This window comes from Sinocyclocheilus rhinocerous, unplaced genomic scaffold (assembly GCF_001515625.1).
Source record: "Sinocyclocheilus rhinocerous isolate Xijiao unplaced genomic scaffold, SAMN03320098_v1.1 scaffold942, whole genome shotgun sequence".
In the NCBI taxonomy this organism is placed as follows: Eukaryota; Metazoa; Chordata; class Actinopteri; order Cypriniformes; family Cyprinidae; genus Sinocyclocheilus; species Sinocyclocheilus rhinocerous.
Genome location: NW_015627890.1, coordinates 3,167,482 through 3,186,319, shown reverse-complemented (window position 1 = coordinate 3,186,319; position 18,838 = coordinate 3,167,482). Strand labels below are relative to the sequence as shown.

Here is an 18,838-nt window from a genome sequence, read left to right as displayed (position 1 = left end):
GGCTGGCGCTCACCTATTATCGTCCCTGTTTTGATTTCAGCAAAGAGGGTTGTACCGTAATGCCTAATTGTGTACAGTTGTGTGATAAGAAAACCTGTTTGGAAACAATCAGTATTTTTGCATTTCTGCAGTGAAGATTACCCCACAGCACCACCTAGCATCCAATCAGTGGTAATACAGATATAAATTAAGTGTATCGCGTTAGTTCTGGCAGGTCACGCGAGTCAAGCTTGCATCGGCTGACTCTCAGCTGATCACATCTACCTATAGGAATACGACACCTATCACGGCATTCCTACATAAGCTCTATTCACTATAATTCAGCAGCTTTTTCGCATGCTCAGGAGCAAATTACCCTCCTCCATCCCCAGCTCCTCCTTTTGCCACAGTCAGGACCTGGCTTTCTGATATTCCTTGTTGAATCAGACTCCTTTTATCTTGAATAATGTGTTACACTTAAATATCATTAAGTACATTAATTTGGCGCTTGCCCGCCAAAGACAAGTTTTTTACGGCTTTTCGTGTTTTCACTGTTATACACTCGGGGGCGCTATTACACATCTGAACGAGTACAAAACCTCCCGAACAAAAACACACGTGAACAGGGTGGAGAAACTAGCGATCTCTTATGTAAACAGATGCATATGAAAAATAATGCGATCATCAGCAATAGACAGCATATAAATGAAAACTGCATAATGTCACGGAGTAAAATGTTGATCCAGGAAGTGGTATATGTCTGTGCAAGCTTTGGAGGTATTGATGGAAGCGATTTACTGGATTTATGCTTTGATAATCAGACTGAATATTATCCAGATGTAGTTTTTGATAAAAATTTGATTTTCTCACCTTTTTGCTCAAAATTATGCATTTTTTATGAAACCTACCTATATTCAAGTGTTGATAAAAAAGAATGCTTTAAGATAGAATACAACTTTTTTGTTTAAAAGTAGAGGCTCTGATCTTTATTTTGGTGTATTGCATATTCAAATATTCATACAGCAAAATATACTGGAGGCCATCAAATATTAGTGAAAATCATCAAAATCGCTGGCAGTGGCTGGCAACTTTTTTCAAAAATGCTGGCGTGGAAAGAGTTAAGAGTAGTATGCTAGTATGCAGTTCAGAATTCAGCCATTATCTGCATGAGTGAGAAATTGAATCATTTACTCAACTGATACATGCAAAAACGCTTTCTTATTCAGGAACAACTCATGAGTTATGAGTGACTCATTGAATTGTTCACTTAACCTATTTGTTTAAAAAAAACATGGATTCGTTCAGGAATGAAACAAGTGACTGACTGTATGAGTGACTCATTGAATCATTCACTTAACCGATTTGTCCAAAAACGTTGATTCATTCTGGAATGAAAAAAGTAACTGACTGTATGAGCGACTCATTGATTCATTAACTTAACCGAATTGATTACAAACTCTTGACTTATTCATGACTGTGTGTTACTCCAAGACACACAACAAGAAACAGACAAATTAAATAGCAATATTGTGTCTAAAATATACAGTAGGCCTAAGTTACTCAATGTAAACGTCTTGTTTACTGAACTGTTTCTATAATATTGTTTGAGATTCATAGAAATAGATGCTATTTTATAGATGTTTTAATATGTGGAATATTTTCTTCCATGTGCTGTTGTACAGGCGCTGTCAGTGTCACTCCAGGGTTTTCTGAACAGTATTGTGTACGCATGGAGACGACGCAATTTCAGAGACGCCGTGCTTGGGGAACGTCTGCCTCTCATGACCTACTCTAACAGAGCCTTCTTTGACCAATCATTAAATGAGCCATCATGAAATCACAGTATGAAATCATGTACATGTTATGCGTGTATAAAATACGAGTTTTCTTTTACAAAAATGTTTACTTAAATGATTTCTATTTATTTTTATATATATTTGTGATAACCAATGATAGGAAATGCTATATATTTTGCTGTCTGCAGAACAGAAGTTTACTTGAAATGTATAAACCAATAGTGGAGTCTCAAAAAGACAAATTATTAGTTGATTATTTTCACCTTACTTACAAGAGTGATATTATATGGAAACTGTATATTTGATATATCAGATGTTCAACTTCAGTTTTGTTCAATAAATGTCTATGTATAGCCAAGAGCCAGTACTTCTAGTTCTTGACTGAACAATTTTGCTAGTTTATCTATTACCTAACAATGACAAAGCAAAGTATGCCACAGGGCCGTGGTAGTAAAATCTCATAAAGTTTTTCAGTACAGAACAGTCAAAAATGTGCTAAACAGAATGATCATGTCACATATGTCACATGAGTCGACAGCATGCACGTTCCTTTGGTTTCAGGTTGCACATAATCAGATTATCCAAAACAGACAGAATAATTAGTGTAATTGACCAAGATATACTTTAGTTTGAGGTAGATTATCCTATATTTATTGTGTTTATTGCTGTATAAATTGGCCATAATATTGTGACACGTGAAAAAAACAGGATCATGTGGTATATTACATAATTAATAATGTTATATAATTAAGGGTGAATGATTGCTTCATAAAAATGCCATCAGTCAATCTAACTGACAAGGAAAATGCGTTTTTACACTGCGCTTAACCCTGAGTAATCGTCCAGGATTCGGTTTACACGGGGTTTAGAAAAAAACACTTTTTGGTAGAATAAACTATCATAATAAACTGTGGCACTGAGCACAGCAGTCCAGCCCTGGAAGTCAAATTCAGATTTATTTTTGCCATATGGAAAATATTTTGTTTGGATAATTAATTTAGTCAAAAAACAAACAAACTGATTTTCCTAATAAATGAATGGAAAGGTACTCAGAGAGCCAAAGCCCCTCATTTAGATGATATTTACATAGTTAAGGATTTAAATAGGATTCTATTTAAGGAGATTCTATTTAAAAGTATATTACATGGGATCAGCGCTGGGATATTCCTTCAATAGCCCCCTGACTTAACACTGAAACTGACCTCATTTCACAGCATTTGTCTGTGTTATTAATAGACCTGATTGTAAACAGATGCATATGAAAAATAATGCGATCATCAGCAATAGACAGCATATAAATGAAAACTGCATAATGTCACGGAGTAAAATGTTGATCCAGGAAGTGGTATATGTCTGTGCAAGCTTTGGAGGTATTGATGGAAGCGATTTACTGGATTTATGCTTTGATAATCAGACTGAATATTATCCAGATGTAGTTTTTGATAAAAATTTGATTTTCTCACCTTTTTGCTCAAAATTATGCATTTTTTATGAAACCTACCTATATTCAAGTGTTGATAAAAAAGAATGCTTTAAGATAGAATACAACTTTTTTGTTTAAAAGTAGAGGCTCTGATCTTTATTTTGGTGTATTGCATATTCAAATATTCATACAGCAAAATATACTGGAGGCCATCAAATATTAGTGAAAATCATCAAAATCGCTGGCAGTGGCTGGCAACTTTTTTCAAAAATGCTGGCGTGGAAAGAGTTAAGAGTAGTATGCTAGTATGCAGTTCAGAATTCAGCCATTATCTGCATGAGTGAGAAATTGAATCATTTACTCAACTGATACATGCAAAAACGCTTTCTTATTCAGGAACAACTCATGAGTTATGAGTGACTCATTGAATTGTTCACTTAACCTATTTGTTTAAAAAAAACATGGATTCGTTCAGGAATGAAACAAGTGACTGACTGTATGAGTGACTCATTGAATCATTCACTTAACCGATTTGTCCAAAAACGTTGATTCATTCTGGAATGAAAAAAGTAACTGACTGTATGAGCGACTCATTGATTCATTAACTTAACCGAATTGATTACAAACTCTTGACTTATTCATGACTGTGTGTTACTCCAAGACACACAACAAGAAACAGACAAATTAAATAGCAATATTGTGTCTAAAATATACAGTAGGCCTAAGTTACTCAATGTAAACGTCTTGTTTACTGAACTGTTTCTATAATATTGTTTGAGATTCATAGAAATAGATGCTATTTTATAGATGTTTTAATATGTGGAATATTTTCTTCCATGTGCTGTTGTACAGGCGCTGTCAGTGTCACTCCAGGGTTTTCTGAACAGTATTGTGTACGCATGGAGACGACGCAATTTCAGAGACGCCGTGCTTGGGGAACGTCTGCCTCTCATGACCTACTCTAACAGAGCCTTCTTTGACCAATCATTAAATGAGCCATCATGAAATCACAGTATGAAATCATGTACATGTTATGCGTGTATAAAATACGAGTTTTCTTTTACAAAAATGTTTACTTAAATGATTTCTATTTATTTTTATATATATTTGTGATAACCAATGATAGGAAATGCTATATATTTTGCTGTCTGCAGAACAGAAGTTTACTTGAAATGTATAAACCAATAGTGGAGTCTCAAAAAGACAAATTATTAGTTGATTATTTTCACCTTACTTACAAGAGTGATATTATATGGAAACTGTATATTTGATATATCAGATGTTCAACTTCAGTTTTGTTCAATAAATGTCTATGTATAGCCAAGAGCCAGTACTTCTAGTTCTTGACTGAACAATTTTGCTAGTTTATCTATTACCTAACAATGACAAAGCAAAGTATGCCACAGGGCCGTGGTAGTAAAATCTCATAAAGTTTTTCAGTACAGAACAGTCAAAAATGTGCTAAACAGAATGATCATGTCACATATGTCACATGAGTCGACAGCATGCACGTTCCTTTGGTTTCAGGTTGCACATAATCAGATTATCCAAAACAGAAAGAATAATTAGTGTAATTGACCAAGATATACTTTAGTTTGAGGTAGATTATCCTATATTTATTGTGTTTATTGCTGTATAAATTGGCCATAATATTGTGACACGTGAAAAAAACAGGATCATGTGGTATATTACATAATTAATAATGTTATATAATTAAGGGTGAATGATTGCTTCATAAAAATGCCATCAGTCAATCTAACTGACAAGGAAAATGCGTTTTTACACTGCGCTTAACCCTGAGTAATCGTCCAGGATTCGGTTTACACGGGGTTTAGAAAAAAACACTTTTTGGTAGAATAAACTATCATAATAAACTGTGGCACTGAGCACAGCAGTCCAGCCCTGGAAGTCAAATTCAGATTTATTTTTGCCATATGGAAAATATTTTGTTTGGATAATTAATTTAGTCAAAAAACAAACAAACTGATTTTCCTAATAAATGAATGGAAAGGTACTCAGAGAGCCAAAGCCCCTCATTTAGATGATATTTACATAGTTAAGGATTTAAATAGGATTCTATTTAAGGAGATTCTATTTAAAAGTATATTACATGGGATCAGCGCTGGGATATTCCTTCAATAACCCCCTGGCTTAACACTGAAACTGACCTCATTTCACAGCATTTGTCTGTGTTATTAATAGACCTGATTTCTAGATTTGATCAAGCAATATGCTCAAATGAGGAAAGCATAGCATTTTAACTGTAGCACTTTATGATTTATTAATTCACAGCAGCAGGTTAATCTAATCAGTAAACGCGAACTAATGCCTTTGAGTAAAGCATTAAACTTCAGATGCCTGTTCCTGTAATAAATACTGGACAAAAGCATCTGTTAATGATCACTTCTTAACATAAACATAGTCGTTTTTACAGTCTAAAGACAATAAATCTATGCATTAAGGGTCTCATATGGTATGTTTATTGTGTCAATCCTGTCATTCTGACCTATATATGCTACCATAACAAAAACAGTAAAAATGTGCATGTGTAACACAGGGCTCAGTGAGGCATTAAGAAAACAAATGCAGATTTACTGAATTTAAAAACAAAATCCACATGACAATCTATAAAGTGTCACATGACAAACCATGAATGGTCAAGAAGACACAAACATGAGGGTTTCATGGATGAGAACTTCAGAATAAAAGTACATGAACAAAATCAAAGAACATGGAAAAATGGCACAAAACATCTGAAATATGTTAGAGAGAACCAGAGGAGGGGAAAAGGGCATGAAATCACTGTACAGTTTGGATCATGGCATAAAGGTCGTCTACAGTCATAATATGGTCATAAAAATGTCCTTTGGCTGCACAGTGATGAATCCATAAATCCATAAATGCGGGGGACGTTTTCATGTGCATTTGGGAAAAAGAAACAAAAAAATCTTTGAAGAAATTGCTATTAAATCTCAGTTATCTGGCTACATATTTACTGTACGTTTCTTTTATTATTAAAAATAGGCATTTTACATTACATATCACAATAATAAAAGAATGAATGTCTAAGGGCTGTTGTTTTATGTGAAGAACTTCGTACTAAAATGAAAAATGACAGAAACAGTAATGTTCAAACTGCAAGTTTGCATATATATTTTAAAATAATAATTTAAAAAAAATATATACAATTAAACATTAGGGAATAAAGTACTAGAGCATGTGCCATATTGTGAATATATTCAGTATAAACATGCAAATAAATATCACAATATAGCATGACCTTGAGTTCCTTGTTGCTGTATTAAGAATAGTTTTTTTTAATTAAAAATGTCAGTGATATAAATATTTTCATTATTTTTTGTATACTTTAAAATCAATGAATGGCCTTTCAAGGCCGTGTTATTTTAATATCACTGAGCTACCATTATAGTTTTTTAAAAGATATTTTGAATTAGTTTTTATTTTTTAATATAATGTCTTCATCGTAAGTTTAGTTAAAGTTAAAGTTAGTTCAAGTTTGTTATGCGTTTTTGTCATTTTTATTACAGTTAATTTTTTTAATATATATATTTTTTTTTATAATTTTATTTCAGTTATAGTTTTAATTATTTTAGTACAAATTGAAATAAATGAAAATAAGAAAAGTTGCTTTGGCAATTAGCTGAAATAAAATAAATATAAGTTATTTTATTTTTTTCAGTGTTTTATTTCAGTTTCAGTTTAAAAAATTTTTTTTTTTTTGTTTGTTTCAATGGCAGTGGTTTTCGTTTACTGTAATATCCCTGATTCAAGGGGTGGCCAATGAAAGAATAATAGTGAAATAGTTTTTTGTTGAAACAGGATGTTTATTTCCACAGAATGGTGTTCACGTGACAGTCCTCTCAGTAATCCCCATGTAGGCTACGCCATAAACAACACTTTAGAAATGACTGACTCTCCACAATAAACCTCACTGGAAACACAACCACAACATCAAACATCACAGCACACTCCAAACTAAGTCAGATTAGATTGGTTCAAAGAAAAGGGGAAAAGAAAGCAAAACTGAATAAACACAGACACAATCCACAGCCCTTCCTCCCACCTCTCATACAAACTGTCTACTAAAGAAATCATCTGCAGGCCTTCTAACAACTTGTACTTCACCAAGAACAATTTCTGATGATTTTTCAGTTTCTTTCTCTTTAAGTTTTATCTCTAGAACTCAATATATACACTATCATTAAATGAAATTAAATAAAAAAATGTATCAAAAGTAACAGTAAAGATATATATAATGTTATAAAATATTTATATTTCAAATAAATCTTATTTTAAACTTTACATTAATTAAAGAACAATGAAAGATGTATCAGGTTTGATGCTAAAAATTCAGCTTTGCGTCACAGGAAGTAAATGACATTTTAAAATATATTCAAATAGAAAACTGTACCCCAAACATTTGAATGGTAGTGTAAGTGGAACATTCTTTGCATTAATGAATTTATTAGTAACAGAATCTTCTAGTTGAAAACTGGCTCATGGTGACACAAAGACATGACCTGCTGGTTATGAATATATGCACAAAAAAAAAATGGACTAATGGCTAAGGAATCATGAAAAAAAATTGAATAAGCAAAAAAATAATTCAAAATACCATCTCATGGCCAGTAAGAGATATTAACCAATTCACCCACCACTGGCAGGTGTGATAAAAGTCCTGACCTACATCTCTATTTTATATAATATGGTTTTGAGAAATGAGAATAAGACCAATAAAAAATACTGGACTTGGCTTGAAATCAAGTATAGGAAGGGCAAAGGAGGTACTGAGAATGATAAGAAAAACGTTGAAATAAAATAGTAAAATAAAAAAAGAAGGTGTGGGCAAATGTGAACATTTACAGCTATGAATTATATTATTGAATTTTTTTCACATGACTTCCGCTCCTCTCAGAAGTCCATAGAGAGGGAGCGCTGTTGGACAGGGTTGGCATGGTTACGTACCATCATGGCGTTGCATCCACGGGTGATAAAATCATTGTAGCCGATCTCCTCCATCACCCGTCCCTCCAGCCCCAGCTCCTCATCGTCCAGTGCCTCTCGCAGACTCTGCGCACTGTAAGCGTGAGCGCGCGGGTCGTGCGTGAAGTGTGAGCTGCTCCTGCGTCCGTGGAAACTGCCCCAGCCTCTGGCCCCAACAACCGTACTCATCTCATCAGACGCCTGCGAGAGACGATGCACTCTGCTTGCCATGACAATGGAGGCAGCGCTGCTCGGAGCGCCACAGTGATGCTCGTGGACGCAGCGGGACACGCTGGAGGAGCGGCGGAGTTTCTGCAGACTCTCCAGCTCCTCCGACAGATCCTCCGGCAGCTCCGCTTCCTGCATGGAGAACAGCTCGTACTGAGGAGGCTCCAGCACCTCCTGCATCTCTGCAGCGCTGAGCAAACCTTTACGGCTCAAAACCTGCAGCAGATAAATACACATTAGCAATGTCGCCTGCTGAGTTAATTCATGCAAAATGTTCATGCATCAAACAAATATAAAGAGATTTAATGCTTAAAGTCAGTGTAAATTGACATTCACAACCCATTCTACTTTGGTAAATTTGATCTATTTCTGAGTGACACAATATATTCAATGAGAAAAAAAAAAACGTATAAATGTATGATTTAGATTTTAAGAGGGATTTGTGTCATCTAAAAAGGAAAGTAGTTTCAGAAATGGAGATTTCAGTTTTGATAAAAGATTGCAAAAAAACATGCTTGTAAAAATGTTGAATAAAGTGCTCATTGAGCATGCACAATATGAGTGGGTCTGTGCATTAAATATGTAAACTAGGCATATTGTAATTATTCTTTAATTATTCATTTTAATTAACGGCTTTTTTCCATTATTATACATACTGCTTAGTTTTGGCAAGAATCATAATCATTTTTGATCAGTATTGAGTTCATGATTATATACCAAAATTACTCATTATATATTTATAATGAGTCATTATACAGTTTATTTATCTAATTTTTAATTTCGTGTGTTTTTCAGTTAAATTACACTTTATATATAATCGCCCAGGCTTACAGAATTATGTTTTTTTTTTGGGGGGAATAACATTTACTGATGCATCATTTACAATTAGTCCAGGAACATGTACTTAAAAAGTCAAAGGTCAGTTTAATTACTTATTATATTATGTTGACATTATTTATCAAACTAGTGAAATCCTTTCAAACTGCAAAAATATTGGTTTTCCGAAAACTTGCCCTTGCCTTTGGTCAAACAAACAGCCCAAAGTCACACCAGTGGCTGAGTCAATACTGCTGTGTCAGGAAGCTCAAATAGACGAATGCACTAGTAATGTTTTGATAGCGCCACAGTGTTGACTTTTTTCAGGGAAATCAACCTACAAAAGGTTTATGTATAGCTGATGGATAAAAAAAACAGAACATTTTTAACATAGAAAAAGTATATAATCTTTACGTTTAGCAAATGGCTGCAATATAACAAAGAGTGAAAATTTTAAGGGGGTCTGAATACTTTCCGTACCCACTGTATACCAAAATGACTCATTATATATTTATGAGTCATTATACAGTTTATTTATCTCATTTTTAATTTCATGTGTTTTTCAGTTAAATTACACTTTATATATAATCGCCCAGGCTTATAGAATTATGTTTTGTTTTTTTTGGAATAACATTTAGTCCAGGAACATGTACATAAAAAGTCAAAGGTCAGTTTAATTACTTATTATATTATGTTGACATTATTTATCAAACTAGTGAATTCCTTTCAAACTGCAAAAATATTGGTTTTCCGAAAACTTGCCCTTGCCATTGGTCAAACAAACAGCCCAAAGTCACACCAGTGGCTGAGTCAATATTGCTGTGTCAGGAAGCTCAAATAGACGAATGCACTAGTAATGTTTTGATAGCGCCACAGTGTTTACTTTTTTCAGGGAAAATCAACCTACAAAAGGTTTATGTATATTTGTAGCTGATGGATAAAGAGAACAGAACACGTTTTTAACACGTATTTCTGACCCCTGTGGGAGGCTGTTAATGTCTCATTCTAAATGGTGATTTCTCTATATAAATAGAAACCTTTTTTCTTGGCTGCTTCATCTGTATAAATACAGATATGATGAGAAGAAGCAAGACCACACCAGACGCCACTCCAATCACAGTGCTATGAGTTTTACTCATCTGTTGGAAGAAACTTTTAGACTTCTTTTCTGTGAGAGACAAGGACAACAAAGACAAAAGACAGCAGAGTAAGAAAAATGAATATTTCTCCAACTAAATGAGAACAATGACAATAAAACTGAATTTATGAATACGTATTACTGCTTTACATAACCAGGGTTCATAGCATTTTTTTACTCCATTATAACCTATGATGTCCATTCCTTCATAGAATAATAACTTAGTATACATATATGTGCTTTATACAATATTACTTTAGTGAACATCAGTTCATTGAGGTCAAACCCCTGAAGGAGCATATCTGTGCTAGTTTGATGTCTCTACAGTCACTTTCCTCTTACATAATAAAATAATTTCAGCATTTAATGTTAATTTATTTATTTATTTTGGCCATTTTTTTTTATTATTTATTATAACTTATTTAAATGTGTATATATCATTTTTATTACAGTTTATCTACAGCTTATTTGTATTTATGTTTATTATTTTTAATTATGTTACATTTTTTAAATGCACGTACTGTATATGCATATTATTTCTTTTAGTTAATTATCTTATTTTTATTTGATTTGTTTTCAGCTGAATTAAGTTTAAAGTTCAAGTAAATCCACTGTTAAAAAGACAAGGTCTTTAAAAAAAATGTCAATAAATGCATGATTGTCCAAAGTCAATAAGTAATTGTGGTAGATAAATGAGATCTCAATATTGACCAAAATAATCATTATTATGTTTCTTGCCAAAACTAAGCAGCTCTACCTGACAGCATGGATAATAATGGGAAAAAAGACATTAATTAAAATTAATAATTATTAAAACTAATAATTAAGAATAATTTAAATGTACTCAGTTTAAATATTCAATGCAAAAGCAAGTCATATTGTGCATGTTCATTGAGCACATTGAAGGAGTTTATTTTATGATATGATATTTTATGATAAATAAAATTTCTGACTATATATTATCATGTATCTTACACAACTTCATTCTAAGACTTGACGTCAGTGACTGTTCAAATCTATGTGAGAGGAACGGATGTTTCATCAGGGCTGCATTACTAACCTTAGACATCGGTGGAGCTCGTATGGTCCAAATACAATCCAGTGCTTCCCCTGATTTCACCTTATTTTCCTCCTCAACTTGACTAGATCTGATTATACCATCTGATCCAGACATTTCAAACTGACAGTCTGACGGGAGGAGACAACAGAATAGACAAAGAAAATTAAATTAACATCATAGCATTCAAATATTACAGCATATATTTCAACTACTTGAGAAAGAGGCCCGAGAGTCTGCAGACAGCAGCAGGGAAAAGTAATACTAATAAATTCTAGGACACTGAAATATTCAGGAGTTTACATAACTGATGCACTAAAGATGGAATTTACATTTATATTTGTTGGGTGCAGTAACCATAGCAACTGAAAAAGAGGGTGAATGAAGTGTCATTCCGATAGGAAGCTAAACATTTAAAAAAATCAAATCTCAAGTACTTTAACGGCTTTCTTAAGAAAAGGCATTTTTCTGCCGGACGTGCCACATCAGGTTTAGAAATCTAAAACAAATTTGCCATAGACCAGTATAAAATTTCAATATATTTTTTTCAGAAGTGAAAACAACCTACTAACAGTTTACTACTATCAGCACAAACGTTTTGAATAAATTTGCACAATTTCCAACCATAAAATGTATGATTCTTTAAAAATACTATTTACGTAAGTAGTCAGTGCAGAAGCTTTTATTCAAAGCTATAAGTAGACATATTACTGCGACAAACACCCTGGAATAACCACCACCCTCCCCATACTACATACATAAGTATTTTCTGTTTACCTGGAATGGGATTCAAGAGTCCCCCAATATGGAGATGAAAGTCAGGATCTGGACGCAAGAGAGGTTTTTGAATTAAAAAAAAGCATGTGTATGTTACGAATCCTGTCCATGGACTTCCATCCGATCGCCACCAGAGAATTTCCATTTCTGGATGAACCATTACTTGAATAAAACTGCAGAATGTAAAAAGGAAGATTAGTGCTTACGTTCAGCAAAGACCGTGAAGAGCATACGGAAGCGGCTCAGTTTGCTGGTCTCGTCGGCCCACATTCTGACCACACCCACAGCGTTGTCAAGCGTAATGTCGTTGGCAACAGTGCTGCAAAACTTGGCCTTTAGATCTTCAATGGCATTACTGCCTTCATAGATTGCAACAAAGTTCTTCTTACACTCATTTGAGTTCTCCAACTGATATTCCAGAAACCGGAGATAGATCTGTGTGTGAGATAGAGACACAAAAAGAGACACTGTAAGTATGAATAATGGTATATATATAAAGTTTTATTCTGTGGCTCTCTGAAAAACAGTCTGATCTGTTTACCTGGAATGGGATTCAAGAGTCCCCCAATATGGAGATGAAAGTCAGGATCTGGACGCAAGAGAGGTTTTTGAATAAAAAAAAAGCATGTGTATGTTACGAATCCTGTCCATGGACTTCCGTCCGATCGCCACCAGAAGTCACTCGTCCATCATATTGACTCTCTCACTACACAGACTGTTACATGTCACCACAGACTACATTTCCCATCATCCATTGCACTGATTGTACACAGCTGTAACCAATCACACACACACTATATGACACTCACTCAGATCCTTCTCAGGCCCTGTCCACATGAACGCGGTTATTTTTAAAACCGCAGCTTTTTCTACGCAGTTAGGCCGTACGTCTACACACAAACGCAGCACCAGTTCACTGAAACCGAACATTTTTGAAAACGCCTGCCAGGGTGAAGATTTTCAAGAACTCTGGTTGCAGTCTTGTCGTGTTGACAGCGAAACACTGGAGTTTTTGGCTTGTGACGTCGGCGCCTGCGCTGTTATCTCCGCCTACTGGAGACTTTTTCAGGCATCTGATTGGCCAACATGGCTTTACGGTTGAGATTATATCGCCACCTGTTGATTTGGCATGCTCTTGACAGTGATTCATAGCATGCGTTTGCGTTTTCATGTGGACGGAGATTTTTTTTAAAACGGGAGGAAAAACTCAAGTTTATAAAAATACCCGTGTAGGTGTGGACATGGCCTTAAACTGCCAAGTATTGTTTGCATTTATCGCCGGTTAGCCGATAGCACATTACGGAGCCATCCTTGTTTGCCCTAGTTCATAGTTTAATCTTGTTCTTTGCCTGGATTACCTGTGTCTTGATTATTGCCTGTTTTCCTCATCTTGTCTGATCTCTGCCTGCCCTGGACTCTATTGCCTGCCGTGGATTACCTCTCTCGTCTCGCCCTTGTTTGGATACTGTTTGCTCCTCGTCTGAACTATTGCTTGTTTATTTGGATACCCCCTTGCCTTGCTTACTGGATTATGTTTTTACCAATCGTTGACCTTGTCTGTCCCTGGAATACTCTTTGTCTTGCCTGAAATGTACCTGTTTGACACTGTTTGACCCATGCCTGTTATGACCACGTCTTGGAATAAAAGCATGCAGATGGATCGGCACGTCTCTCGTCTCGTTCGCCCCGTAACAGTATAAAACTAATACAAAGGGAACTGAGAAAAAGAGCATCAGAGAAAAAGATTCTAAGATCTAAATGCATGAAGAACTGCAACATGTATTTACCTGCAGTATATGAATACTCCACCCTGAAGCCCAGTCCCTCCAGCTCCTCATCACTGATAAACCTGATCCACATGAAGCGTCCGGAGGAGGTGACAATTCCTGGACTCTTTGCCCCGCAGTACCGATTAATCAACGGAGAGAAAACAAACGGCCCATCACGGATTTCAATGTTATCAAAGCGGCACTCAAAGGACGGCTCGATGTAGTAGATGTCATCGAAGACGAGTTGTATTCTCTTCCGTGGATGGGCTGATGTAGACAAGAAACAGAGGTTACGACATGAATAACTGTTGTGACTGAGAAGTATACACTACTGTTCAAAAGTTTGGGGTTGGTAAAATTTTTCAAGTAGGGATAACTGCAGGCTGAAGCGGTGGGCATGATGAAAGATTAGGGTATGCCAAAAGGTAGGGGGTGTGGATAAAGGTCTTTCTAATTGGTTGGGGTTAGTGTTAGGGGTTAGTTTCTGTGGTAGCATTCAGCTTTCAGCACGCACATTACGCCGAACTGCAGCTACCCCGTCTCCGATTTTTTCATGTTTTTGAAAGAAAAGTCTCTTATGTTCACCAAGGCTGCATTTATTTGATCAAAAATACAGTAAAAACAGTAATATTATGAAATATTATTAAAATTTGAATTTGAATATATTTTAAACTTTAATTTATTCCTGTGATGCAAAGCTGAATTTTCAGCATCATTACTCCAGTCTTCAGCGTCACATGATCCTTCAGAAATCATTCTAATATGCTGATTTGACGCTCAAAGAAACATTTCTTATTATTATCAATGTTGAAGACAATTGTGCTGCTTAATATTTTTAAATGATAAATTTTTTAGTCACACTTCTCCAATTCTCGCTATTAACACACTATTAACTATGACTTTTGCCTCAAACTCCTAATTTGCTGCTTATTAATAGTAAGTAAGGTAGTAGTTATGTTTAGGTATTGGGTAGGATTGGGGATGTAAAATATGGTAATGCAGAATATGTGCTTCATAACTACTAATAAACAGCCAATATGTTAATAATATGCAAGCTAATAAGCAACTAGTTAATAGTGAGAATTGGTCCCTATACTAAAGTGTTACCCATTTTTTCCAGGATTCTTTGATGAATTGAAAGTTCAGATGAACAGCATTTACTCGAAACAGAAATCTTTTGTAACGTTATAAATGACATTTATAAATTGAATGCATAAGAAACTGAACAGTATTTATATCATTTTTTACCTCTGATCCACCGCAATGTCCAGCTGTCCTGAGCGCGTTCACAACACCCTGCGCATGACGCGTCAACGTGTTCTGGCATAGTAGACATAGATATATATAAGTAGATTCCCGCGGCCCATAGAAACAGTCAGGCCGCGGGAATCTACTTATATATATCTATGTCTACTATGCCAGAACACGTTGACGCGTCATGCGCAGGGTGTTGTGAACGCGCTCAGGACAGCTGGACATTGCGGTGGATCAGAGGTAAAAAATTATATAAATACTGTTCAGTTTCTTGCACAGACCGATCACAGACCCATTGACTGCCATTATATGACTGTCACCTACATGCCCTGGGGGTAAGCAGATAAACATAAAATTTTCATTTTTGGGTGAACTATCTCTTTAATGCATCCTTTCTGAATAAAAGTATTAATTCAGCAAGACTCCAAATATTTTTTTGCAATGTATGTTTTAGCAAAGCAACAAATAGGATAAGTATCTGTGGAAGCTTGTGGAAGTGAGCTTGTGGACTCATACCCTCCAGTATGTACACGCACTCCTTGTTTGGCGGGTAAGTGTTGGGGTAGTTTGGTGAACTGAATGATCCTCCATTTGCCGTCTGGATCAAAGTTCCGCAGTGAGCGGGTTTCTTATCCTCAACAGCCACATTCTGAGGCAAAGCTAACAGGACACACACACATACGATGATCTACATTAAAGGTAATGGTTATTAAAGCAAAACAGATGGGAAAGACTCATTAAATGTTCATTTAAATTTCTTTTTTGGTTTCAATCTTTCCCACTTCAAACCAACCTTGAGTTTTCTGAGCCAATGCAAAACCCTCCTCTATCAGGATAAGCAGAACCAAGGCTGCAAGAAAACAAAAATGGGGCATGTTTACAAAGTTTTGGACGTCTTGGAAGTCTCGGAGTGGTCTTGGACTTCCAGTGAACTTTTCTTAACAAAATACACACTATGAAGAAATCAAATACAACTCAGATAGCAGACGTGTCGAAAAAGTACACTCAAAAATGCAGATTTTTTTTTACATATATATATTACCATTCAAAAGTTTGGGTTGATAAGAATTTTTTAAAGGGGTCATATGATGTTGCTAAAAAGAACATTATTTTGTGTATTTGGTGTAATGAAATGTGTTTATGCGGTTTAAGGTTCAAAAAACACATTATTTCCCACATACTGTACATTATTGTTTCTCCTCTATGCCCAGCCTTTCTGAAATGCGTTGATTTTTACCAAGCTCATCAAGCGTGTGACGGAAATGTTACGCACTTACCATACTGTGATGCCTTGTCCAGCCGGAGCGACGAAACAAAAACATTAAAACCCATTATAAACGAGGCATTTGTTTCATCCAGTGGGGACATAATTACGGATTATAATGACTTATACTGTCTTTTTACGCATTGCGTTGCATCGCGCCGCGTAAACATAAAAATCATGTCTGCATTTGTGATCAGAGAAACGACAAACAACAAGCCAACAACAGTACTAGAATAAAAGTTACGCCTTCTTTTTAAGCGCCTTCTTTTTTTGGGAGGCATTATCCAAATCTTCCCACATCGTGACATAGATATGTGGGGGCGTGTTAGAACGAGCCATTTTAGGTAGGCGTGGTTGACTCTTAACTTTTATAAAGAATATCTCTTTGGATTTGAGACTTTAGTCTTTGCATCTTTACAGATCTTCTTTATGCACCAACAGCTTGTAACACTCCAAAGAGAAAGGAAAACTTGAAATCGCATCATATGACCCCTTTAATGTTTTGAAAAAGTCTCTTATGTTTACAAGCCTGTAATTATTTGATCAATAATGATGTAAAAAAAGAAATATTATGAAATATTAATACAGTTTAAAATAACTGTTTTCTATTTTAATATATGCAAATGTAAACTGGACAGTTTGCAAAATGCAACCAAAGTCTTCATTGTTTTCATAATATGAACATCATAATTACATTCAATCACCTCACTAATTTTACATTTAGCTTGTGCTTATTCCTCTGACACTACATTGTTTAACTTCACACCTGCTTTTACTGCTACTTGTCTGCCCTTGAAAACAAGACACAGGCCTGTTCAGTGGGATGTGGATGTTCAGGTCACGTTCTTCAAGTGTATAATACATTTTAACAAGCTCCCCAACTCCTGATATACATCCACACATACAGAGTTGACAATTTTATTAAAAAGGAAAATGACACCAGCCTAAGTGAGATATGAACCCAGAACATTTTGCAATCAGAGCTCAAGCTCAACGTTGAGCTGACTTCATTGATGATGCAACAACACAGGTTTTTAAAATATACTGCAGCACGTGTTGGCCAGGGTTGTGTTTAAGGTTAATGCATGTGACTTTCATGACGTGAGGGATTTAGAGTTAGCTTATCAAACTCTGATATCAAACTGATTTCTGTCATTTCAAACAGGATAGGAGTGAGACAAATAAACTAAAGCCACAAAACCGAACTCTAAAACTTGCTCATGCTTGTGATGTTGTTTCTCACCAAAATAATAGAGTAATTTGTAGATTTCCTAAATGGGAATGACCCAACTTACTGCATCACCCTCTTCTTTTTTATAGATAACTGTAGTGAGAGACTAATAGCTTGATGAATAAATACAGCTGTAGGAGATGTGGTTTGATTGAGGGTTTGTTGAGGAGCTGTCTGTTCAGCACCACATGTGCAATCTGCCCTATTTTCACTGAACAACATACAGAATGTGGTCAAAGCAGACATTCAACCTGGTTTAATATAACTCTACTAAAGGCATTCTGGGCTGGCTGACCAAACAACAGAGTAAAAAGCCAAGAAATAATTCTGTTTTGAACTCTAAATCATGTTGGATGAATGAAAAACAAAATTCAGACAAAATTCCATTAAAAAATACTATGGTATTATTACCATGGTTCCACTGAAATACCATGTAAATATGCACTGTAAAAATGTCAACTCATTACAACTGAAATCTTAATTTTCATTGCTGCATTAATTTTTAAAAGGCACCAATTGCAATGAAGTTCGTTTTTCATTTTTTTCCCACAAATTAGAATTTGATTAATAATGAATAAAAAAGATTTTGAAACTGAAAACATATAAAACTGATAATAATTGACAAATGATTGTGGCAAGTTTGTGGGGTGAATATCATTGCTGTTATCTGATACCATCACTGTACCAGGGTAAACCACAGTACTTTACTGTAATGTACATGACATATTCTCAAAACATGTTTGACATTTGAAGCAACATCAATTAAAACATGAACTCACCCTCATGCATTTCCACTTTCACTGAACACTTTTGCTCTTGTGAGATTGTTTATCTACATTTTCAACGACGACATAAAGTTAGACCGTCGCAATACGGCTCTGCAACAGATTTCACGAATAAAGAAGCATCTCCTTCCTGCAATAAATTCGAAAAAAAATCCATTTGAAAGCAGTAAAAAAAGTACCAAATTAAACTGGATACGCCAAGACGTTTGCAGAAACTCCTGAGCGCCGCGCTTCTGAAAAGCCAGTTCACATTATGACATTGAGGAAGGGAGAAGGCTCGCCTCATGAATATTAATTAATTCCATGACCCAAGCACA

At 35.2% G+C, this 18,838-nt stretch overlaps 1 protein-coding gene across 1 annotated transcript; it reads right to left on the bottom strand.

The window, feature by feature from the left end:
- Positions 1–7,830: 7,830 nt before the first annotated feature.
- Positions 7,831–18,737, bottom strand: LOC107736242 (neuropilin and tolloid-like protein 2). The gene is made up of 9 exons (XM_016547707.1): positions 18,516–18,737; positions 16,035–16,091; positions 15,758–15,901; positions 14,006–14,254; positions 12,760–12,807; positions 11,338–11,572; positions 10,640–10,691; positions 10,284–10,478; positions 7,831–8,646 (listed from the first exon to the last, which is right to left on the bottom strand). The coding sequence occupies exons 1-9, from the start codon at positions 18,523–18,525 to the stop codon at positions 8,131–8,133; spliced, it is 1,506 nt and encodes a 501-aa protein (XP_016403193.1). The 5' UTR covers positions 18,526–18,737; the 3' UTR covers positions 7,831–8,130.
- Between the last annotated feature and the right edge of the window lie 101 nt (positions 18,738–18,838).